The 24,031-nt window shown below is 41.7% G+C and overlaps 2 protein-coding genes across 5 annotated transcripts in view; one reads left to right on the plus strand and one right to left on the minus strand.

Moving 5' to 3' along the window:
• Positions 1–2,630: 2,630 nt before the first annotated feature.
• Positions 2,631–10,047, plus strand: SBSPON (somatomedin B and thrombospondin type 1 domain containing). Its single transcript, XM_062633197.1, has 5 exons — positions 2,631–2,923; positions 6,995–7,189; positions 7,909–7,999; positions 8,808–8,984; positions 9,680–10,047. Exons 1-5 carry the CDS (start codon positions 2,707–2,709, stop codon positions 9,795–9,797), a joined length of 798 nt encoding a protein of 265 aa, XP_062489181.1. The 5' UTR covers positions 2,631–2,706; the 3' UTR covers positions 9,798–10,047.
• The window catches only part of TERF1 (telomeric repeat binding factor 1), a 29,105-nt gene continuing 14,486 nt past the window's right edge, over positions 9,413–24,031 (minus strand). For 3 of the 4 annotated variants that reach the window (XM_062633195.1, XM_062633194.1, XM_062633193.1), the window contains 5 exons: positions 20,987–21,093; positions 19,852–19,917; positions 19,727–19,770; positions 18,561–18,625; positions 9,413–12,479 (listed from right to left, as the gene is read on the minus strand). In XM_062633195.1, coding sequence (XP_062489179.1) covers positions 12,321–12,479; positions 18,561–18,625; positions 19,727–19,770; positions 19,852–19,917; positions 20,987–21,093 — 441 coding nt within the window. In that variant the 3' untranslated portion in view covers positions 9,413–12,320. The remainder of the gene's footprint in view (positions 12,480–18,560; positions 18,626–19,726; positions 19,771–19,851; positions 19,918–20,986; positions 21,094–24,031) is intronic. The other variant, XM_062633196.1, reaches the window with a different exon arrangement.

Below are 24,031 nucleotides of genomic sequence, written 5' to 3' on the forward strand. Positions count from 1 at the left end.
GGCTTAGTTTTGTCTTTGTGGTACTGCAAACCAAGGAGAACTCCATGTAAGGCATTGAGAACACTTTGGTTGGAAACAGGGAAACAATGGAACAAGACTCAGTGAAACCATTTATGTGTTGGAGAAATTAGTTGAAAAACATATTTTACAGTCTTGTTTTCCTTCTCCTTTCTTAACATATAATACTGCAGTTATATTTGAGCTTGGGAATTGGAGTTTTGAGTACTCAAAGCTAAAATAGGGCAGAAATGTCAGAAAAGTACAAAAATGTCCGGCAACTGGAGCTAGACCCCGGGTTTCAAAATCTGAGAGCCAGAAGTAACACCTGCTTTTGAGAAGACTGCAATAATCCTGAGATTTCCCCTTACCTCTGGGATTAAGCAGTATTTTGGCATAGAGGGCACATGTGAAACAGATGACTCTTTCTCATGTAATGCTCCTCCATGGATTACGAGGAAGATGCAGCAAGTGCTCTGCCCATTCCCTAAACTTACCTACACATGTAAGGCCTTTTGTATCAGCCTTGCCCAAAACTGCTTTCCCTCATAAAGACATCTGCATGACAAAAAGATAACCAATAGCAAGGCATGAGCAGCACCTACTTTCTGTGGACCATCTCATGTAAAATTAGGAAGAAATCTCTGCCTATTTGTCTGTAGTTGCCTGTAAGGGTTTCAGTGCCCGAGAACACATCATTGTGTTTCTTTGTCCTTACTCATGAGTTACCTAGGGCTACTCCTAATAGCAAGGATCTACACTGAAAGGGAAAAACCAAAGTATTTGCTGGAACAAACTGGGTGAGCTTGTTCTCTATTTTAATGAAGAGTCTTTTTTTTTCTGGTTGCTCTGAGGAATCTGTTTGACTGCATCTAGTAGAAACCTGAACATTTTTCCATTTGCATTCTGGGTTTTTTTTACTAGACCGTTGCAGACATAGTTTCTTGGTTTTCTGTAAACATACCCACTAAGAGAAAGACATTCTTTATTCTGTTCCAAACTGGTGCAAGTTTTACTGATTTATCCTTCAGCATAAGTTCTCCGCACACAATTTATCTACTTACAAAGGTAGTTTCTACATTGATTTGGTAATATTTTGCATTTCAGGTGATCCAAAGGAATCCAGCAAAGCAAAGGAAAACATAAGGAAGCATTCCTGCTCTCACATCGCCTCTTACCGAGGCAGGCTGCAAGCCTTGTTCTGCTCTTACCCACCGCAGGAACTCCCCCAACAGTCATTGTTCACGGGTTCAAGTTTTAGGCTGGCGACAAGCCAGTGAGTTCATTAGTAGCACACTGGATAACAGTGCAGGCCCAACCCATCGGGATTTAAACAGCACTTTAACAGCAGTGCTGTGATGGCTCGGAGAAATTAAACTCTGGCTGGCCTGAGCTGTCTCGGGGGGTCCAAGCACCCGCATGTAGCAGGTAATATAACAGGCTGTTACCTCCCATCTGTAGGCAGCTCTGGGAGACCAGATGGCTCTTGCCTTAGTAGCTAACTATCTGCAAACTGAAGTGTGCAAAAGCGACATATTTTTGCAGTCACCTCACTATGTACTTTTAGGATTTGATTTCTTTGGCTAAACCGATCATATCCCATTAATCCTGAAAACCTCTTAGGACTGAAGATAACTGAAAACTAGAATCCAAATCTTTGCGTTTAGGATCCATCCCACTTTCCTTGTGCACCTGCAACTACAGCTTCTTTTGTTTGTTCTGGAAACACATCTTAACAAAAAATAGGAAGAAAAGGAAAAACATAACACGAGCAAATGCTCTTGGCTGTGTGGGATGTGGCCTGAAATGAGAAAGAGCCTGTACCAATAAACCATGTCCGGTGGCCCCAGGCCATCCCCATGCGCTGGGCTGTGTGGAGGTGGATGGGGGTGCTCTGAGACAGCTGTGTAGGTCACTGCTAACAGAATATGGCTGCATAGGTCACAGTTCTGCGTGTCACTTGTGTAGGGCACCACTGGGTGGGATGTGGCCATAATCAGTCCTGTGAAGGCCACTGCTGTGCAGGGCATGGATGTGTGACAATGCCATGCAGGACATTGCTCTGTGGCTCACCACTGTGTGGGACATTGCTGTGAGGATCATCACCATGGGAGACATTAAGGTGAGGGACATCACTGTGGGAGACACTGCTGAGGGGATATTGCAGGTCACCACCATGTGGGTCCCTGCAGTGTGGAACACTACTGTGGGCTATAGCTGGGTGGGACATGGCTGGGTGGGTCATTGCTATGTGAGGCATCCTTGCATGGTGGTGTGGGACACGGCAGTATGGGAAACGGCAGTGCAGGATATATCTGTATAGGACATCACCACAAGGGCCATCGCTGTTCAGGACATGGCTGCGTGCGATGTGCTGCGTGGGTCACTGCTGTGCAGGACATCCCTGTGCAGCAAGCACATCGCTGTATGGGTCATCACCGGGTGTGTCACTGCCACAGGGATCCTGGCCGGACACCCCCGAGGACACGCACCCTCCGCATCTCCCGCTCGCTACACCCCAAAACTTCGCTGCTGCCCGGAGCCGCCCGGGGCCAGGAGCGGGAGCTGCCGGGCAGGGCCCAGCGGGGCCGCACCGCCCCCCCCACTTCCTCCGCTCCCTGCCCGCCCATCCCGCACCGCTCCGTCGGGTGCCTGCGGCTGCCGGAGCGCGCAGCGGTGTCAGGATCCTCCCGTCGGGGCAGCACGGTGATGGGCGGCGCGGCGCTGTCGGGAGCGCTGTGGCTTGGGCTGCTGTGGGCAGGCAGCGGGGTAGGGGGCAGCTGCTCGGGAAGGTGCTGCGAGGGTCGGGACGCCGCCTGTGTCGGCGAGGGATGGAGGGAGGGAGGGGGGTACGGGACCTGCTACTGCGACGGAGGATGCCGGCGAGCCGGAGACTGCTGCCAAGACCACGGCCAGGCGTGCCCGGGTAGGTGCGTTCGACCCCAGCGCCGGGGGTCGGGTTGGGCTGTAGCCTGGTGCGAGCCCACTGAAAGGCGAATGGGGGTGATGTTGACCGAGCGCTCCCAGCGCACCCGGCCCTTTCTCCAGGGCTGGGTGCCTGCTGCGGGTGTTCCTGGGGCTTGGAAATGGGGCTCAGCTGTGAAGGGGCTTTGCACGGCTCAACTCCCCCCCTTCCCTCAGCATCATCAGCTCTGGGGTGAGGGCATGAGCAGGGGCCAGGCTGGGGCTGGGCGAGGGTAGCAGCAGACAGAGAAATGTGAAGAGCAGCTTCTTCCGCACTAGGCATGTGCGAGGCGTCTGGGTCAGCTGTAGCGCAGTGCCAGGGGCTTGCCAGCCTGAAGTTACTTTGCCTCTGAAATGTGTTATTTACTTTTCACTCATGCGCTTGTCAAATACACACCTATTACAGTGGGGGTGCAGGATTACAGGCGCAGCAGGAAGATTGGTTTAGACACTGTCTGTGTCCCTGAGCAGATTCCTCCTGTCTTGCCAAAGAAATACGAATGAAAACATTGAGGAAAGCATCAGGGTGAGGTTTCTGTGCTCACTCCTTGGGGCAGGAACCAGCAAGCGTTCACCATGAAGGCAAGGACTTCAAAACGAACGTAGAGGAATGAATGAGAGGGTCCTCTGCCAGCCTGGCTCCCAGGGGAGCAGTGGCAAGGAGGGGAATGTGGCCCAGGTTGTCCAAACTGGACCTGGCAGCCTTGTAGGCATTGACACCCCTTTTTTTCCATGGTACGTCTACCCTTTGTGGTCTTACAGTTTGTCCTCCCTCCCTCCCTCCCTGCACCTGCACTGCAGGACACAGCCCTTGCTTTACAGGTGCAGCACTGGCACTGGGGCAGCCTGATGTCTCTTCTCAGGTGCCTGGATGCACATCGGCCTGAGCCAAAAATCGTGAGTCTCCCTGCACAGTCCTGCTAACCAGGGAGTACTTACAGGCTCAGTGCTGTGCTGACAGAGCCATGTACCTTTGGGACGCAAGGTGTCTGCGTCTGCCGGGTTTGGGGAGTATGACTGAGGGACAGTGTGGACCCGTCCCAGGTGATGTAAAGCTGCTCAGAAAGACTCAACAGAGCAGAACTCTGACCCCAGGTCTCCAGAGGAAACATGTTCAGTTCTCTGCTAAAGAATCTCTGCAGAATAACAGAAGGGTAAAGACGTGCACCATGTGGTCTGACAGGAAGTAGCATCTTTAAAATGAGCACTTTTTTAATGCAGGGATCTTTCATTCAGGGACGTCAGTAGGGGGAGAATTGACAAGATGCTTGTCATAGAGTCACAGCATATTGTATCTTTTCAGTAAATCTAGTAATTTTTAGTGTTCATAGAAGGGAAGAGAGCTAGCAGAGATGTGTAGTGTTAGCATTAAAATGGAGATGTAAAAATTGCTATGGTTTTCAAAAAGAAGCTCAAAGTTGGGCTTGAAAAGTTCTAGTTTAGGTACTTTTCTTGCCATGAATTCTGGCACCTATTGTTGTCAAGATGGTATTTTTTGTGTCAGGCTCAGTGGTGGTTGCCTCAAAAGGCAATGTCTGAGCTGCCTCTCTCTTGTGCCCTGCATAGACAGTGGGTGCCCTAGATCCAGGCAGGAAGATGTAGTCTCAGCTCAGTGTCTCTCCATCTCCTGCGCCAGAGCTGGGATCTGGCAGTGTGTCTGGTGGCCCAGCACAGGGAACTAAACCCACAGGAAACTGCTTCTGCTCTCTGCTCGCCCCTTTCTGCCTGGTTTGACACCCTGCAGAGCCTCACTGACTGCTTGTGTGAGCACCAGTGCTAGTGCAAGTAAAGGGAGCAGAATGATTTATGTGGTTTGGCATGGGAGGGCAGGATTTTGGCAGCTCGGTCCTAGAACTCGTGCACCTAAACCCTACAAAACTGATCACAAGAAGTCATTCTTTTGAGAGCAAATGATCATCTATCCTCTCTTGCAAGCAGCCAGTCAATGTTTTGTATAAGCAGAAATTCCAAATAGTTCCAGCGGGAGTTTTTATCAACTTAGAGAAGTGTGGCTGGAAATTCTGAAGTATTTTTGTTCCTGTTGGATGTTGAGGTCTCACCATGGAGTGTTTCTAAATTCTGTCCACCTGTTCAATGACACCAGGGGTGTTTATTGGCATAGTGCATTCTGAAATACTGTTCTGAATGTAGAGTTCAAAAAACTAAACCAGAAATGTGAAGGTGACCAATGGTTCTCATGCTGTAGCTTGTTTGTTGGGCTGCTCACTGCTCATGACTCTAGCACCTGCCGAAATGACATTTCATCCTTTTGCAAATATTTAACAGGATGAAGTACCTGGGGGAAGCATAAAGTGCCCCAAGTATATGTAATCAAGAAATGCACTAGGAGCAATAAAAAACCAGTGCTCCCAAATAATATAAACCAGTGAAAGGAGGGGTGTCCTACAGCTCCAGTGCCATGGTTAGATTCTGTTGTGCCTAAAAATCATAGTGGCTCTGGTACTTTATACATGGATGGGTCAGCAGAAGTCCACAGGTTGCTGAACCTAAGGATTTTAAAACGAATTACCTTATAGTTCTAACAATGGAGAAAGAATATTTTTGTACACAGAGAGCATTTTAGACAGGAACTACTGTACCATGGGAAAGCCTGGGAAAGGAATGATCTTGTCATTTGAATGGAAATAGTCACTCTGAGAGAATCCACAGAGCCTTATACATGACAATGTATGTTGTGCAGTGTTTCAGTGGAGATACTGTAATCCTTTTTTTTTTTTTTTCCCAGAGATAGGGAAAAAGCAAAAAGTGTGACTCAGAAAAAAAAAGAATAAAAATCTATGATTCACAGTGCTGCAAATGGAAGAAAAAAATTCTGAGCACCAAGCTGCGTTCACTGGAATGCAATGTAATTTTTCTGTGTGCTTTTGAACTTGCAAGAGTCCTGTTAGCTTCCACATTTTGGTAGGTACCTGAGCACATATCCTGTTCTTCAGGTTCCTTTGGCTTGCATCTTTCTCATTGTTTCAATGAACCATCATTCACCATCACTGTTAACTAAGCTGGAGCAATAGTAAAATAGACAGAGACCATGAAGTTGTAGCTACGGGTCCCTGATACTTCTTTTTGTATTTCAAGTGATGTACCCATTCATTCCTTTTATGTCAGCTGTGGGACCCATTCTCTGTTAGGCTGGGGAATTTGACATCTTTCCAATGAGGCACAAAACTGTCCCTTAATAGTTGCTGGGTACTGACTGCAAGAGTGATGTTATCATCCCACTGGCTAACTTCGATTCAAGCAACCCAATATTCTTATTTTTCCACATCACTAAGGACATTCATAATTCTTGTTCTAAATGAAATTGCCATGTTTTGCTGCAGATGACCAATACTTAACTGTCAGCTTCGTTTAATTCCAGTAAGATGTGAAGTCATCATTTTGTTATGCAGCTACTCAGTCCCTTTGGGAGTTTTCTGCATGGAAAATGTGATGTTAGACCTGATGTTATCTGCATATCAAAGCATAAATATGGGCCTAAAATTAGGTGAAAATCCTTGCTTCTGCAGGTCATTCATACAGACAGCTTGGAAGAGAAGCAATAGCTAAGGAAACCGCGTTAGATAACACTGTCCTTTAGTACTCTGGCTACACCTAAGATGTGTGATCAGGCATTGATATCTACCCTTGTACTATTAAAACATTTGGGACCAAGAACTGTCTTCTGGTCCTGTGGCCAGGTAGCAAAGATTGTGAGGCCCATACATTTAGTACTTGTCCTGGGTGTCCCATGGCAGGGTCCAAGACATTTTTACTGTCACTAGTTTTCTGGTTTTCTAGTTCAAAATGCTTGAAACGTATGTCTGAGGGTTGTGCTGCAACATGTTAGAGCAGTGCCTTCATAGCCAGAGAGACTACCTCATGCCTTGAGGTACTTAGATGCATCTGAGGGCAGTGCCTGGTGCTGCAATGTCAGGTATCTGCATGTGGCAAAGGCACCCATATGCTGTTTTGAGAGCAATCAGGGTAAAACAGAAGACTTGACTACCAGTAATGCTTCAATACTGCTTTGCAGCTCTTCCCTGTGCTGTGGGGGAGTGGAGTCACTGGAGTGGCTGTGCAGCACAATGTCAACCTGACCTGCGGATACGTAGGCGCTATGTACAACAGGAACCTAGAAATGGTGGGGAACCTTGTCCTGCTCTAGAGGAGAAGGCTGGCTGCCTGGAATACCTGACTTACCAGGGAGAGGACTGCGGCCATGAGCATGGTATTCTTATTTGATTTCATAAATTTACTGATCATAGAATCACAGTACGGTTTAGGTTGGAATGGACCTTAAAGATCATCTAGCTCCAACCCCCTGCCATCAGCAGGGCACACCTTCCACTAGACCAGGTTGCTCAATGTCCCATCCGACCTGCCTTTGAACACAGCCAGGGATGGGGCAGCCACAGCTTCCCTGGGTAACCTGGGCCAGTGTCTCACCATCCTCATGAACAGAAAAAAAAGCATCCATCTGCATCTAACTGCTTAACAGTACAATTTAAAATCTTACTTTCTACTGTCATATTGCACTTTATTATATTCTTATATTTTTTTTCCTACTCAGGCTTTTCTTAATTTATATTAAGTAAACAGCAAAGCTGCATGCATTCCTTCAGTTTCTTGATTTAAGCCCCTCAGGAAGTATCAAATGATCTCTGTGCAAAGTTACAACAGGAAACATCTCGCTGCAGGATCCCATCACATTCTGTTTCTACAGAAACTAGATGGCATGTGTTTCTAGATACAGTTCTTTTGAATAAGGAGAGAGCTTAGCTGGAGAGAATGGGGTTGAGGTCTGATGTTGCCAACATTTTGCCACTTTTTCAATACAGTCAGTCACCATCACCATCCACAAACTCCTGATTCATTCACCCACTGTTCCAGTAATTGAAACATGACTCAGTTGCCTTGCTGCCTTACTGTAACTGTTTTCTTTCTCAGTCCCTGCTTTCATAACTACCTCTGAATATGGTAAAGAAAGAAAACGACGAGCAGCATCTTCTCTCTGGCCATCAGACAAAGAAGAAGCTGGGTAATCTATTTATTATATTCATGTGGGTCATCTTGCTCAGTAGAAAATAGTTGGCTACAGATAAAAATGTAACTGAAAGCACAGTAATTAAACAGTAATTTATAGCTTTCACTGATTCCCTCTCCTGCAGTTCATTTGCACTTTCTAGATGTTGCTTTTGATTAATTGTCCTGGATTAGACATTGGGGTCACGGCAAATCAGGATAGCTGCTTTTGAAAGCAAACAGTAATTAATGCTAAACCAAAACTGAATGTACCCATAAGTGTCTTAGAAATTCCATATAGTTCTTTCAACAAATGAAATGGGTGGAATCTAACCAGTAATGAGAGACCATTTTAAAATTGACACAGAACAAAAAAAATTGTTTGTTTACCAGTAGAAATGTTGATTTAAATTAGGTTGTTACTGGGTCTGTAATGCTCTTAATGCTTTGCTCTGTGCTACTTCCCCCAGGACAATAAAGCCATCAGTATTCAAGTTTCTTTTCCACTTTTTCTTTTAGCAGCATAAAAGAAAATATATGGGTTACTGAGATCTCTTTTCAACATTATTAGAGAATATAAAACACAACCAGAAACTGAGATCATACAAAAAGCACAGGACTGGGGCATGGAATGAAAAATATTCTTTTTTTGCAATGTTTTTAAGAATTCACTGATTAGGTGAGGGTCAGAAACAGATTTGTTAGCAATGACCATGTCTAACTTGCGCTTCAAATACCACACATATGCTATGTAAGTACATTTAAAAATGTATACCTAGCTTGTGCTTTATCTATTGTAACTTGCTACTTTTCCTTCTGAGCAGATACTGTGTGGAATTCAAAACAGAATCACTTTCACAGCACTGTGTTTTGGAGAATCTGCCATACGCTCGATGGATGCAGTACCTCCGAGTAGGATATACTGTGTGTGTAGCTTGCCAGTCTCCAGCTATGAATGCTGACACACTTCGTTGTTCTGGAGATGGCCATAATGCAGATGGGTAACAAGTCTTTTTTCTGCTGTCTTTTCTGTAGCAAAGACTTCTCAAGGTGTCATTAAAAGCTGCATTTTATATTATTATACCTAAAAATTGAAACTTGTAGAGCTCAGAAGATTTACCCTTTCAGTTCTCACATAAATTGTTACCCAGATAAAACTGGGGAAGAATTTCATTATTTTGAGATTTCAATTCTTCAAAATGTCAGAATTTCAGTATTCAAGAGTTCAGTGCTTTGAATGATTTACTGTTGTGAAAGGGTGATGCAGGTCTGTAGTGCAAGAAGTCTTTTTACAGCAATGGGCACTTTTACTTAAACCCAGTCTTCCCTGCCATAATCCAAATCTTATTTCAGGTTTAATGGTGGTGGAGCACAACTCCTCTCAAACCTGGAAATCTCGTTTCTAGAACAGTAATTTTGAAAGTAGACATTTAATATTCAGAACAGATTTTTATTTGCTTTATACATTTATTAATATGCACAATACTTAATACCTGTACAACCAGCTACGCAATCCGTCATCCCGTATACTAGACTTAGGAATACAGTGTCTGCTCCAGAAAGCATTTTAAGCGCTAGAAGAGATAACTAAATATTATTAAGCAAATCTAATCTTTGATGTATTATACAACATAATCTAGTAACTTGAAATACAGATTTTTCAGCTTTTTAATCCTCACTTATTGTCACATTTCAGAGGTAAAATCTTACACTGGGAAGCAGTTGGCAACTCTCAGTGCCAAGGAACCTGGAGGAAGATTCGGCAGCTGGAGCACTGCTCATGTCCCCTTGTGCATAGCTTTATTTTTACATGAAAGTCTAAAAGACCTTTAAAACAGCAACAACAAAAAGATTAAGAAAATTAACCAATGCCAAGAAACCCACATCTTTCTGCTGCACTGTCTGGAGCCTAGACAAATTTTAAATGAATCGGAACTTTTGAAGAAGCATTTTGGGAAACACTCTCTGCCTTAACACAAAACACTAAGACTGATCTTTGTATTAGAACACTAGAAGCATGTTTCCATGTTTCTCTTTTGTAATTAAAGAGGTAATGTTTTTAAACATAGTAGCTGCTTTTCCTGAAGTTCTTGTTCTTTACTGGCCACAGTCCTGTCTACAGGCATTGTGCCTACTCAGTAGAGAGCCAGACAAACATTTTCAAGACAGAACAGTCACAGTCATCATTAAATAGCAAGGTGAATAAAAATTAATGTTGGAGAGCTAAAACAGGATTTCAGTTTAGATCCTTTGTTCCTTCCCAGTATCATCTAGACAGTTGTTTATACTACAAGTATTCTTCCTCTACATTGCTGCTTTCATATCCAGTCACCTTCATAGGAGACATACGACAAACCAGCGTTGTTAAACAGCCTTGCTCAGAACTTCATGTCACTAATACATAGTGTGAACTTTATGGCAGATGAACCTAAACAAAACTTTGTGACTAAAGCCTTGGCTGACATTAAAAAAATTACTTATTACTAGTTAAAACTGCTCACGCACAATGATTAGCACAGAGCATTAATGTTAAAGCACAGGCAAGACTGCTACTCAGGTAGCTCAAATCCATGTTTTGCTATTACTTACCTTGACTTATTGTTACAGCATTAAAGAGGCAGCATACTGCACTTTCTTAGTTGTCAGATACCTGCTAAGACTTTTTCAGTTGTTGGCTTACAGCTGCTCTAGCATTCCCTGCTGAAGGACAATGCCTGTATTTCATCAAAATCCTGAAATTCATAATGTTTGCTAAAAAAAGGAATAAAAAAAAATGATGACTTAAGGTTGAGAAAATGTACAGTTAAGACATGCAGCAGCTCTGTGCAACCTATAGACTAGGCTGTTTCTACCAGCTGCAAGAAGAAACTGTAGCATCTGTTGGAAAGAATGAGGAAGATGATCTGGCTGAGGTCTTGTCCACAATAGAGTGTGAAACAAACCCTTGTAACTGTACTTGACTAAGTATATAATCTTAATGGAAGCAGGCCTCCAAAACAGAACGCAGAGAGATTTCTTAATACTTCCTGAACATTTCAGCCTGCAGGAATATATGTCTTCCTTGTAGCCAGGAAAAATATCTGGGAGGTTTATTATGACCAGTATGGACAGATGCTTTTCCTTGTCAGGTTCTTGTAAAAAAAAAATCTTATCCAAGGATAAAGGTACAGAAAACCTCTGAATTGAAGAGATTTCCTTTTTGAAAGAATGCTGTGATATGTTAGTTTAAGTCCAAAGACTCACACCAGCATGACAGTGAAAAGTATGGGTTTTCTGAGGTTGTGGAACCTTCTCTACACAATCTGAATCAAGAGAGACAACCTAGTACCATTATCCATTACAGTCTTTCACGAATATTATTAACAGTGACACCTTGATAGTTACCTCTATGAGAGCATATCTTAGTTTGCTATAACTGCATCCAGAGACAGTGGAGAGCACAAATGAAACACGTCTCATGAGCTGTGCTACCAGTGTCAGTACAGACTTGTTATTGAGCTCCACTTCGGCCATTTGTTTTCAAGCCTTCCTTTTCCTGCTGGTCTAGAAGAAGCCACTTCTTAAGACAAGGTAGGTGACACAAGATAATCAAGAGATGTTAGCTGTTAAGTGCTAGTATCATACTGTTACTTTCCATGTTTTCCATCTCTCCTGTGAGATGAGATGGTATTAAGCCAGTATACATAAGTTCAAAGTAACCTTCCACCTAGAGCTTAAAGCTTCATTCTTAATCCCCCCGCCCAAACGAACCACCCCCCACCTGCCCTCACCTTTACTATTTATAAATGAGAAATTACATGGAGTATCACATTTTTGAGTGCAAGAAAAGGAACTGGTTTGTAAAATGAGCAATACCAATACATACATATTTTTTTTGTATAACTTGCTGAGAGAAATGACAAATCTGATCAAAATTTCAAAGTGAAGCAAATCAGATTGGCAGGAAGTAAAATACTAAAAACCTCAATCTGACTAGAGATACACCACTTTAAAAATACAGAACATTTGACTATCAATCCAAACATGTTGCCAGGCATTTAATACTTTTATGTACATAACTGACCTTTCTTAAACCACTGCAAGCATTTTCCCATTTCAGAAATTAGGTCATCTATTGTAAAGCATGGCCTTTTACCTACACACATTTAAGTCATCACTACACAAGCAAACAAGCTTACATGAACGTTTAATATCTATTACTTTTCTGTTCCATATTTTAGGACAGCAACACTGCTGGACACTCTGAGACTGAAATAAGTTAGTATTCTGAAAAGACAGACTAGGTCCTGGTCCTTATGTAGGGAAAGGTTAATAAGAGTTGACTCCTCTAGTCCAAATTAGCCTTGATGGATCTTGCACAGTGTTCTCCATCGGTCTTTTAACATGACACTAGTTCGGTTGTTGAAGTCACCATGGACCAAAATTTTAGCCCAGTTACCCACTCCAAACTCTTTTACTCCTAATTTCAGTTGCAAATCTTCTTTGTAAGTCCATCGCTAGGGGAAGAACAAAGAAAAATATTAGATATACAGAGAAATGTATTAATGTAAAAGCTAAGCTTATAGAAAACATAAAAGCAAGTTCTTATACAGCTCTCTAGTTATTAGTAGACTATTACAGTGCGGATGTCTGAGGGGTCAGTAGGGTCATTTTGATTTCTTTTGAGCTCTATAACTTGATGCTAAACACAAAAGCAAAGGTTACCAAGTCAAATGTAACAACACAGTAGCAGACATCACCTGGAATGAGAATCACATGCTTCAACATTCACATGGAGGAGGAAAAGACAAGAAAAAGAAACATCAGGCAAAGTTTTGCTTTGTGCAAAACTTGCTTTCCAAAATTGTACCTTATTACCTAGTTGAGCCAAGACAAATCTTGATTGATCCTAGTACGCATCACAAAAGAGAAAGCATTTTGTAACACATTAACCTACAGACTAAGGATCAAGACACCATTTACCAACAAAGGAACTTCAATGTACTTAGAAAAAACACCCTAGTGTCTAAAATGCCGATAGAAACAAAAATGATATATACTGCATTTGAAAGTGAGATCAGCCACATCTTCAGGTTAACAGCTATGCATTTGTTTTTTGCCATTTGTTGAGACAACCACCTAAGTCTCACTGTCATGACCTGCAAGTTTTAGGGAATGACATTTCTCTCACAGGAGAGAGAAAATTACTTGCTCTTATACATCTGTAAGCAATCCCTTCCAATGAAGTCTTCCAGTGTACCAGTTCTTCTTTAGTTGCTTCTTGATATAAATATCTCAATACAATTGTTAAGACTGCACACAGAGTGAGAGGAAAACTGATTAAAAAAAAAATAAATACTCAAATACTTGATTTTTGAAAGCTTGTCGTTAAAGTAAAGTGTGAGGAAGAACTGAGCATCAACTCTTTTATTGTAGCTTTATAGAAACACATATATATTTAGATAACAAAAGTTTACAAATCCTACATATCCATCATGCCTATTTTTAACCACTGAATTACAGAGTCATTTTTTCCACTCTGGAATAGCAATAAGGAATTTTAGTATGAAATGATTTTAAAACAACTTATTCTGCTACAATCTGATCCTCTGATGTTTTCAAATCCTTGCTTGCTTAATACACAACTAATCATACTGATTTACAATCAGTACACCTCCTTAGGCAAACTGAATTGCGTATCATCAATGAAAAACCAGGAGCTGTATTGTGTAACTGTTCCATTTAATCTATCTGTGCTCACTTCTGCTTCTTGCACTGGAGATGTCCTGCCGCTCATGATGGTCTCATGGACCATAGTAATTTATGAAAAGAGACAAATGGTCAGGGGCACGTGTGCTTTTTTACCAGTGAACTTACACTTCCTACCAGAGAAGAGTAAGTGACTTGGCTGGCTGTGCATCTTACATGGGTAACCACATGTGGGTGGCATTGTGGGTGACTGTGACCACTCCATGTCAGCATCCTCTCTGTGTGTCCCCCTCCCTCTTCCTTCAGTGTCAGTGTGCCTCTAGGATTTGTGCTCAGCTCCACTACCAGGTAAACCTGCAAATGGGAAAGCAGCAGCGATGTCTCCCAGCCTGAGAAGGGACCCTGCGTGAGATCCCAGCAGCCAGGCAGGAGGGTGCTGGGTCAGGGTTATTAGAGGAAACAGCCACTGCTAACATCCCTCAATGGTTCTGTAGCCAGGAGAATCTGGTTGAGCTGTGAGTATTCCCCAGACTGAACGTGTATAATCCTTATGTAATGAGGGACCGATCCTTTGCTAATATGCCTACAACAATAAATTCATAACTAAACCTGTAGAGCCTTACAGGGGCTCCCAAAGAGTACATGTGCTAATAAATCCTCAGGTATCTATAGAACACTAGAAGAGTGATAGGAGCTGTAAATGCCTGAAGCTGAAGGTTGGGGGATGAAGAGAGAGGTTTAACAGAGTACATACAAGATGTCCACCTGTAAGTAACAGATCACTTCCAACTATCAAATGGATAAATATATACTTTTTTTTTTCCTGTCTCCTATTCTAATGACCTAGAACTCTTCTCAGGATCCTTAAGAAACTTGGCTCTTAAAAGCATTAATTCAGGCATCAAAGATGGGCCAGGTGACAATTTGGGTGCCATTCTACATGCCTCCTCCCTTCCCTTGAAATCAAGCCGCTAAAAATGGCAGCAGCACTCAGAAGTGAAAGGCAGGGGGGGTCTCCTGGGGTAAGGCAAGGGGAAAAATGTTAGATAACATTCAGCACTATCAAAACTGTATTCTGGTTATCCTGCATCAAGTAAAAATTTGCCATCTACACAAAGTGTAAGCTGAGGTATATGAAGATCAAAATTCACATCTGAAAGTTGGACTTATCCCAGCTTAATGGAACTAGCAGTGCTTCTTCAAGAAACTATGATCACTGATAAACCTTACTAAGCAGTGAAGGAACCATGAGTGGTAGTAGTTCAGCTGTATTTCTAAACAGTTAAAAACCTAACCCATTTCTAAAGTAGTTCAGCTTTTATCAGAAATACTTGCTTTTCCCAATACTTCCTGTTCCACAGATATTCTGCAACATTAGCAGTGAATGGTAGGTTTTTTACTCTTATTAAAAGGCCAGAGATTCCACTGGAACCATCTAGTTAATCTCATTTCAGAGCATGCCAGAAAACTTTCCTAAACAAAAATCTTTATTCAAGTAACACAGTTATACTTGACATACAGCAGCAGATAACTCAAACACTTCCAGCAACAGAGACAATCACAACCTTTGTTACCTGTTACATTTGCTTCTAAAAGGGTTGGATTTTGCTTGTTTTGGTTTTAAATTGTTTATATTGAATATTTTTAAAAACAAATTTCTTCTGCTTTAACATATAGATGAAGAACCTGCCTAACAGGTAAACCAGGAAACAACTCATTTCCTTTCCACTGAGTAACTGCATTGAGCAGTAACTTATTCCCCCCAGCACTGCCACTGCCTGTTCGTTCTCGGGTGGCTGTTATGTAGACTCTTGCATTCCACTGTTAAAAGCTACCAAGATTGGGTGGGAGACTGGACATAATACAGCACTATACTTGAGCTAACATAACCACAGTGCCTAGTCCAGAACAATACGACATTCGGCTAGTTCAGAACGCTGGCAGAGCTTAAGTTTGCCAGACAGACCTTGTAGACATACCCCAACATATCTGAAAATCTTGTTATTCCTTAGAGTCAGTTCTACTCTAGTAACCTGTCTTTTGATTGTGCATTCTGGGACTGCTCTGATTTCTTATTTCTTCCCAATTTAAATACATGGATTTTTTTTCCATACAAGTGTGATTAAATTCTGAAAACCCAAATTGTCAGACACACTCTTCAAGCAAACAGTCAGATTTCAGACAACTCACAGGACTTACCATACACATACAGCATATAAAGTTGAGTACAAACAGTTCCCCAAATCCTATGACACCTGCATCCCCTAATTTAGGAACAAGAAAATAAAGTACCATTCCTTTCAATAGCACTGCAGATTGTTGTATGCAGCTAACTGAAAACACAGCAATGAAAGGGTGAAAAAGGGCACTGAACCACTGCAATGAAATGTCATTTACAAAACAACAGAAAACAATGCCAACATTGAAAGAGGGACTACATGGAAAAGGAAGTTCTAGAAGTCAACAGCTCTGCCACTCACAACACTCTTTCATGCATGCAGACACGTAAGACAGATTATTAAGAGGAGGAGCAGATTTATTGTGTAAAAGACCAATTATCATTGTTTTCTATACAATATTTATGAGGTCCCACTGTCAGGGCGTGTGGCTGAAATACCACACAGACAGCAAATGCCTACTTTTCTAAGTGTTTAAAGAAACAGTTCTGAATCAATTTCTTTCAAGTTTTTATAAATTTTAATGAGTTCTTTGCTACTATCAGATAGTAGCTTTCTATAAATCTAGCGTTTATAGTTCAGCTTTAACTGAAATGTAACCACAGAATTAAACACACAACACCTCTTTTTTGTTTTCTAGTGAGATGTGTGGATCGAGAACTGGCTGAATGGCAGGTCTCAGTGTTGTGGTCAATGGCAGAGTCTAGCTGGAGGCCTGTAACTAAAAGTGTCTCCCAAGGATCAATACTGGGTCCAGTATTGCTCAGCTTACTCAACAATGACTTGGATGGAGGGGTACTGTGCCTCCTCAGCTGGTTTGCTGACAATAACAAAACTGGGAGGAGTGGCTGATACCCCAGAGTGCTGTGCTGCCATTCAGAAGGATCTAGACAGGCTGGAGAGATAGGCAGAGGGGAACCTTTTGAAATTCAAAGGAAAGTGCAGAGTCCAGCACTTGGGGAGGAATAATCCTATGTACCAGTACAGGCTGGGGGCTGACCTGCTGGAAAGTAGCTCTGTTGAGAAGGACTTGGGGGTTCTGGTGCACAACATGTTGTCCATGAGCCAGCAATGTGCCCTTGTGGCCAAGAAGGCCAATCCTGAGCTGCATCAAGAGCACTGCCAGCAGGGATGCTATTCTCCCTCTACTCAGCCCTGGTGAGGCTGCATCTGGAGTAATGTGTCTAGCTGTGAGCTCTCCAGTTCAAGACGGACAAGGACCTACTGGAGAGGGTCCAGCAGAAGGCTACAAAGATGATTAGGGGACTGCAGCATTTCTCCTATGAGGAAAGGCTGAAAGAATATAAAACTAAAATGGGAAAGGAAAAAACAATAAACACAAGTGATGCACAATACAATTGCTCACCACCCCCTGACCAATACCCAGCCTGACCTGAACAGTGATCTGCCCTTCCAGATGACTCTGCCCAGTTTATATACTGGACATGACCTGTTGTGGGATGGAATATCCCTTTGGCTAGTTCAGGTCAGGTGTCCTGTCTCTGCTTGCTCCTGCCCTCTTGTGCCACTTCTCACTGGCAGAGCATGAGACTGAAAAGTCCTTGATCAGGGTAAGCACTACTGAGCAACAACTAAAACCATCAGTGTGTTACCAGCATTGTTCTCAGACTAAAGCCGAAAAACACAGCACTGCACCAGCTACTAGGAACCAGAAAAATTACTATTACAGCTGAACCCAAGGCAATAAGAAAGTGAAAAACTGTTTATATATAGCAGGTGGCTTCACCTCCAAGGACAGATAAGTTCTCATTAGGACTTCAAGCAATTTGAGGACAGCATGTAACTGAAGATTTAACAAGTACTTCAGTAAAAAACGATCAAAGAAATAGGAATAAGTACGACCCTCCTCAAGGACAGTCTGAAAAATGTAAGAATGGTTGTCCTTCCCTGTTCTGTGAAAAACTAAATGTCAAAATACACAAGAGAAAAATGAAACCGATGGAGGTATGTTGATAACTTGCACTGTCATCTAAACAGAAAGACTCCATATTGCTTCCTAAGAGATATTATCAAGAGGAATTCAAGAACAGGGATACATTTAATATTAATTTCATTCAGAAGTGCTTATCATTTTATCATGAGAAGTGAATAACGTTTCGTATATGCAAAAATCAGTCTGTAACAGTGCACCCCAACATCAAATCAACTTCAAATTGCCTTCTATTAAGGCATAGACTTCCGTACTTCCCACCAATAGGGAATTTTGTCATCAGCTTCCCAAGAAAATACATGTTTTCACTTCATATGAACAAAGTATTGAATTATAAAATTGCCAAATCTTTAGCCTTCTAAGTGGGAAAACAAAAAGCCCTTGATATTTGCCCAAAACTCTCAGGGGTGAATGACATTCTAAATTGTTTAATCCAAACAGTCGAAAGATTTTTTGTTTTTTTCCTAAGTTTTAAAAGACTCAGACTAAGCTTTAGTAACTGTATTTCAACAAATTAAAGGCTCATAAGCATTAGCAATAATATTTGAGACTGCGCAAGAAAAGGCCTTTATTTTTTTAAAGACAGGAATTGGAACTTAAAAAAAACAGTTTCAGGATCTGCAGCACAGCTTGAATAACATGGATAATCTTAAACACAGGCATTTTGGAGACAGTCAAATGAGGTTTGGGGAGAGGGGGATAAAATTTTATGCAGCACAGATTAATTTTTTATCTATTTAGATTAAAGAATGGATACAAACCTGTCTTTTTCGGACAGAAACCAAAGCATGTCCATGTTTTTCCACATTTTGCAAGCCATTCAAACCTAGAACACAATATACATCCAGACCAATGAGGAGTCAACATTAGGGCCGCAGTTTTTCATTGTACCATTTAAATGAGACAAGAATGTACAATGTATGTGCATACATCATATGCTTTGACAGACTGGGAAAATTTCAGTCTGCTTATACATGAATATACTTTTATATATGTATACACATGAACCTTACCCAAGGACTCAAAAAATAGGTTGCTCAAAAAAGTCACTACACTTTCTGTGCAGAAAAGCTCACAGAAGAATTGTATTTTAAACAATTAGGTAAAAAGTGGCACATAATAATGAAACATTGTTACTTTGGTAAAAGTATTTTTACTATACATCCTGCTCTCATTTTACATAGCGAGAATGGAAACTAACCAGAAGAACTATGATACTTTGTATTCAGGTTCCATCATTTCCACAGAACAAGTGACAGGTTCTTACTGTGCCAAGCATCCAAGGCATCTTAAGAGTTTGCCCTTCCAAGTACAACACAGCCACATGCAGAAGCTACAATGTCATCTCTTTGCAGTAAGAGGATCCAAATGTTTTTCAGAACCTACTTATAAACAGTGTTACATAATCCATGCTGTAACTTTTTAAAAAGTTATACCAAGAAGATGCACGAACATCATGACTTTGTTTTGATTTGGTTTTCAAACAATTTGGTTTTTGGTTTTCCCATCAGCCAGCTTCTTTAGTTCCCTACCCCTCTCCAAATTACCTAGGCCAGAAGTGAGAGACAAGTTTCAGTACTTCCTCTGGCAGCTCTTTTGCACAGAACGGCATAAATGCCAGTAAAGCAAACAAGCAAACCAAGCCCCAAGCAAACCAGAAAATAGTGACTGATTTTGCAAAAATGAGTTGCCAGAGAGCCTTAAGCCACCTCATAGCTTCTAAATGTGACAACCATGAAATCCACATTTGCAGAAACCTCACACAAGAATTGAGAATGGCTTTTCCCACCACAGTAATTTTTATATTAACCTAATCACACCAGTTAGCAGTTACCAAACCACCAACCCATTTATTGCAGGGTGGGAAGGGGGGAGAAAGAGTTTGTCATGACTGTTTTGAAAGTGTAAGAAATAAGCTGATACTCACTCTGAAGAACAGTTCTCTTTTTGAGTCTCCCTCCTGAATGAGGCCTGCAAGGAACACAGAACTGAAGTAAAAATGTTCAGAACATGAAATGTCTTTGAACAAAAGCAACAACAACAAAATTTTACCTTACTGCTGGGTCTCTTACATCTCCAGGTGACTGATCTGTAGTACTGTGCTGCTCTTTCGTTAACCTTAAAAAAGAAAAAGCCCAAAAATAATTTCCTAGGCAGCAGCTTGTCATTTACATGATTTAAAAATATCTAAATGAAAAAAAATGACAACATTTCTGCACAGAAACAGTGGCACACAAACACTAACTGCTTATTAACCTTGCCTCCCTATATCCAGAAGAGAAATATACAAGACATTACACATTAAAGTTGAAGATTTGTGGCATTCTGCACATGTATTTTTTCATACCTTCTTCACAATCTAGGAATTGGTTGGATTGTTTAATTGTTTTCGGTTTTTTGTTTGCTTTTTTTTTTTTTTAAATCAAGTCTTTCATCAGACCTCTCAGATGTAATTGTGTCAGGAACTGTTCTTCTTAAAAAAAGTCTTACGATTTGTCTTCCTGCATACTGTCTGCATCAGTCATTTTCCTTAACTAAGTAAGGGCAAGTACTCCAAGTATAAAACAGCAGAAATACAAGCTCTATCCCAACTAAGGACTACAATTTATTCTCCATGAAAAAAGTAGCACTGATAAACCCAGAATATTAGTATTTTTTCAAAATGAAGTCAAAGGAGGGGGAAGGAGCTGGGCTTCAAGTGCTCCAACATTTCTTGGAAAAGTATGTAATGGTTCTGAGGGTTCATGTTGCCAGAATCATGAAACAATATATCCAATTCCTATCATTACAGGAATCTCACTAAGAGAAACTTGGGTTTAGCTGTAAGGAGAAAGTAACAGACTGATTCCCTTTCCTTACTCTCTTTCTTCTGCAGATGAGCTGTAGTCCAAAGTTTGGAGGACAGGACTAAAAGAAGCTCAATCAAACATGAAAAAAAAAAAAAGTAAAGCATTCCTACGCTATGTCTATCCCCAACAAGTACTTAAACTTAATGCCAAGCTATTTGAGGTAAATGCCAGAAGTTAACCATACAAAAGTCCATACTTAAAAATAGAGAATGTGCACATAGCTTTCTATTAGACAGCAGTTTGGAATTAAATGTTGTTCCTTCTACCCACTTTTAGTTCTATGAGTTTCAAGTTACTGTCCAATCATGTCCTTTAGCAGGATAGTGCTTAATACAAACCTTTGTTTTGTTTCGAAATTCTCTTTGATATTTTTATCAGCATTCACAGTTTTGCTTTGCAATGTTATTGCTCCCGGTCCTTGAGACTCTACCTCTTTTATGGCTGCCTGTGAGAGATGGAATCAGAAGTTTAAAATCAAAGCCAGCCAGCACCTAGACAGTAGTTTACACTAAAATTAGTATGTGTGCTTTCTATTAGAACTAACAGTATGTATCTCATAGACCTTTCAGACATATACCTACTAGAATAAGCAGTTTCAAAACAACTGCAGTGTGTTAATCATAAAATGGTTTGGGTTTGAAGGGACCTTAAAGATCATCTAGCTCCAATCCCCCTACCACAAGCAGGGACAACTCCCAGTAGGCCAGACTGCCCAAACCCCATCCAACCTGGCCTTAAACACAAGATCGTTACCAGTTAACACCTCAAGAAAAATTTTAGTCATAGCCCCAAGTGATATTTATACAGACACACAGAAATACAATGAATATTTGCTTAACAAGTGAACATGTAGATGTGTGAAACACATTGCAGAGATTTGCTAAGACTGCAAACACTATCAAAGTACTCCAAAGTTTGTTTAATATAACTAGATTAGAAACTGAAAACTGACAGGCCTTGCAAGTTCATCTAGTTCTATAGCACGTGGCAGGATCAAGCATAACCCTTCCTGTGTTAACAAAAGAATTTTGTTACATCCTGCCTAAACTTCTAATTGCAGATTATTTCTTCTCAATTCCCAAGAGGAGAACAGGTCATTACTGTTTATAGAATGCCCAGAGAATTGTAAGATTCCTGCATTTCCCCAGATTCCCCCCCAGTTACTTGCTATAATAAATGACCCATCGCTTCCCCACCCCCTAAAATTAGTCCACATGATGTTGCTTTTGCCACTTTGCTATCAACTTTCTTCCCTAGCATCTTAAGATATATTTACTACCTAAGCCATAAAATAAAACCTGGTTGTGCACAACCAATACTAAGCAGAGCCAACCATCTTCTATCCAACACCGTCTATATAACCCCAAGTGATATTTAGGTGTTGCAAAACAGATCAAAATGTTACTAAGTTGACAGATCCATTACAGGCTAAATATTACATCTTTTTCTGCTTAGCCAGTTGCTCCTGTTTTCACCTATTTCTTCTTCCAGGGCTTGCTTTTGCCTCCTGTTGTTTTTCTGTCATTCATCCAGTTTTCAGTCTTCTTGAAATCTTAACCTGTCCTTCACAGTAGCTTGCAGAGTCTCTCAACATTTATAAAAGTCAGATAATACAAAACCTTTCCCTAATTCACTCATTCATCCATGTAAGTACTAGAAGGTATTCTGGTTATAGAATACTTTCAATCACAGAAGAAAATGTTTCACTGTCAGAAATTTCATAACTATCCAAACTTCCACAACTTTCAGCTGTAAATTTTCAAAACACTGGCTCTTTTACAGTGGCTGATGGTAGTAATAAAAATCCACTATATTGTGCTTTAAAAGTTAAGAGTAGGCTTCAAATTGTACTTATAAAATAACTGTGCTTAGTATAGGTTTTTCTTCCTTGTAAGGTGTCCTGGGTTTAGCAGTAGCAGTCAGTTTTTCTCCTCCTTGGTAGCTGGTGCAGTGCTGTGTTTTGACTTTCAGCCTGGGAACAGTGCTGATAATACCCATGTTTTCAGCTGTTGCTAAGTAATGTTTATCCTGACCAAGGACTTTGAGGGGCTCATGCTCTGCCAGGGAGGAGGGGAAGCCAGGAGGAAGCCAAGACAGGACACCTGACCCAAGCTAGCCAAAGAGGTATTCCATACCACAGCACACCATGCCCAGGGGGGTAACTGGGAGTTACCTGGAAGGACACGGGGTCTTCTGGGTTGGACTCATTTTTCAGTGGGTGGTACTGTAATCTCTTCCCTTGTTATTTTCTCTTATCATTGTTGTCATTGGTGGTAGTGGTGATGATTTGTGTTGTACATTGTCTGCTGGACTGTTCTTGTCTCAGCCCATGGGAGTTGCATTCTTTTGATTCTCCTGCCCATCCCTCCAGGAGCAGGGAAGGGGAGAGCCCCTGGGGGGGGAGGAGGATGCAGCGGGACCTGGGCCTCAATTGCTTCCAGCCTGGCACCATTCAGTGGGAGTGAGTGAACAAGCTGTCTGGCTAGGTTTAAACCATGACAGTTCCTTTTTTTTGGACCCAATGTGGGGCACAGAAGGGTTGAGATAACAACAGATGTGTCTGGATTAACAGCCACTTGTCACAGTGCTGATTTATTGGCTCTCAAAGTTGTTCTTCTTGACCTCATGGTTTCATTATATGGTACCTTACTTTGAGCCCGTAGTTGTTGTATTAAGTGTTTTTCAAGTGTGGGGCTTGGGCTAAGGTTCTTGTCTCACTGTACTTTATGGTAATGACTTGTAATACAATAGAATGATTGATCATGAAACTGATCTGGCATTATGTTCCCAGTGTCATCACCACCTTTATACTTTGAGAGGTATATAATAAAAGTGCTTAGCAATTACACATCTTTTTTTCTCCTTCTCAGGGGGTCAACCTGTGAAGGAAACATTCCTTTACCCTCCCAGTCCCACCCCCAGACCATTTACAGCATCATTTGAGAGTTTTGAAGTTTTTGAATGGCCTTTTAATGCTGTTGAGACGTGTTTGCTGATCGTGATGGGAATCACCATGCTGGCACGCATACAGAGTGTGTTTTGCCCACGACTGATTTCAAGAGTTAAGCAGAATCAGGTTAGGGTCTTGTCTGGGGTCAAATGATGATGTAGGAGGACCAAGAGATTTTCCCTGAGGCTGGACAGTCATGAGTGGCAGGGTGTGTGGGATAGTATGGGCAAGTACCTAGGCCAGTGGGCCCCTCCAGGACTTTGGAATTTCACCACCGAACAACTGCAAAATCCAGAAGAATTAGTAAAACACTTAAATGAGGTGTGTGGTCATTCTGGCCATACCAGAGATGGACAAATCATGGCAACGTGCTGGGGCTTGGCCTATGCTTACAGGGCCTTGTTCAACACTATCCAGCACCTTCAAAAGGAAA

Source organism: Pezoporus occidentalis, unplaced genomic scaffold, assembly GCF_034315485.1.
Source record: "Pezoporus occidentalis ecotype Australia unplaced genomic scaffold, CSIRO_AGI_Poc_V1 ctg4, whole genome shotgun sequence".
NCBI lineage: Eukaryota > Metazoa > Chordata > Aves > Psittaciformes > Psittacidae > Pezoporus > Pezoporus occidentalis.

Coding starts and splice junctions, on each gene's coding strand:
- SBSPON (XM_062633197.1), top strand. CDS start 2,707: ATGGGCGGCGCGGCGCTGTCGGGAGCGCTGTGGCTTGGGCTGCTGTGG. Junction 2,924..6,994: donor CCACGGCCAGGCGTGCCCGG/GTAGGTGCGTTC, acceptor ACTGCTTTGCAG/CTCTTCCCTGTGCTGTGGGG. Junction 8,985..9,679: donor GATGGCCATAATGCAGATGG/GTAACAAGTCTT, acceptor GTCACATTTCAG/AGGTAAAATCTTACACTGGG.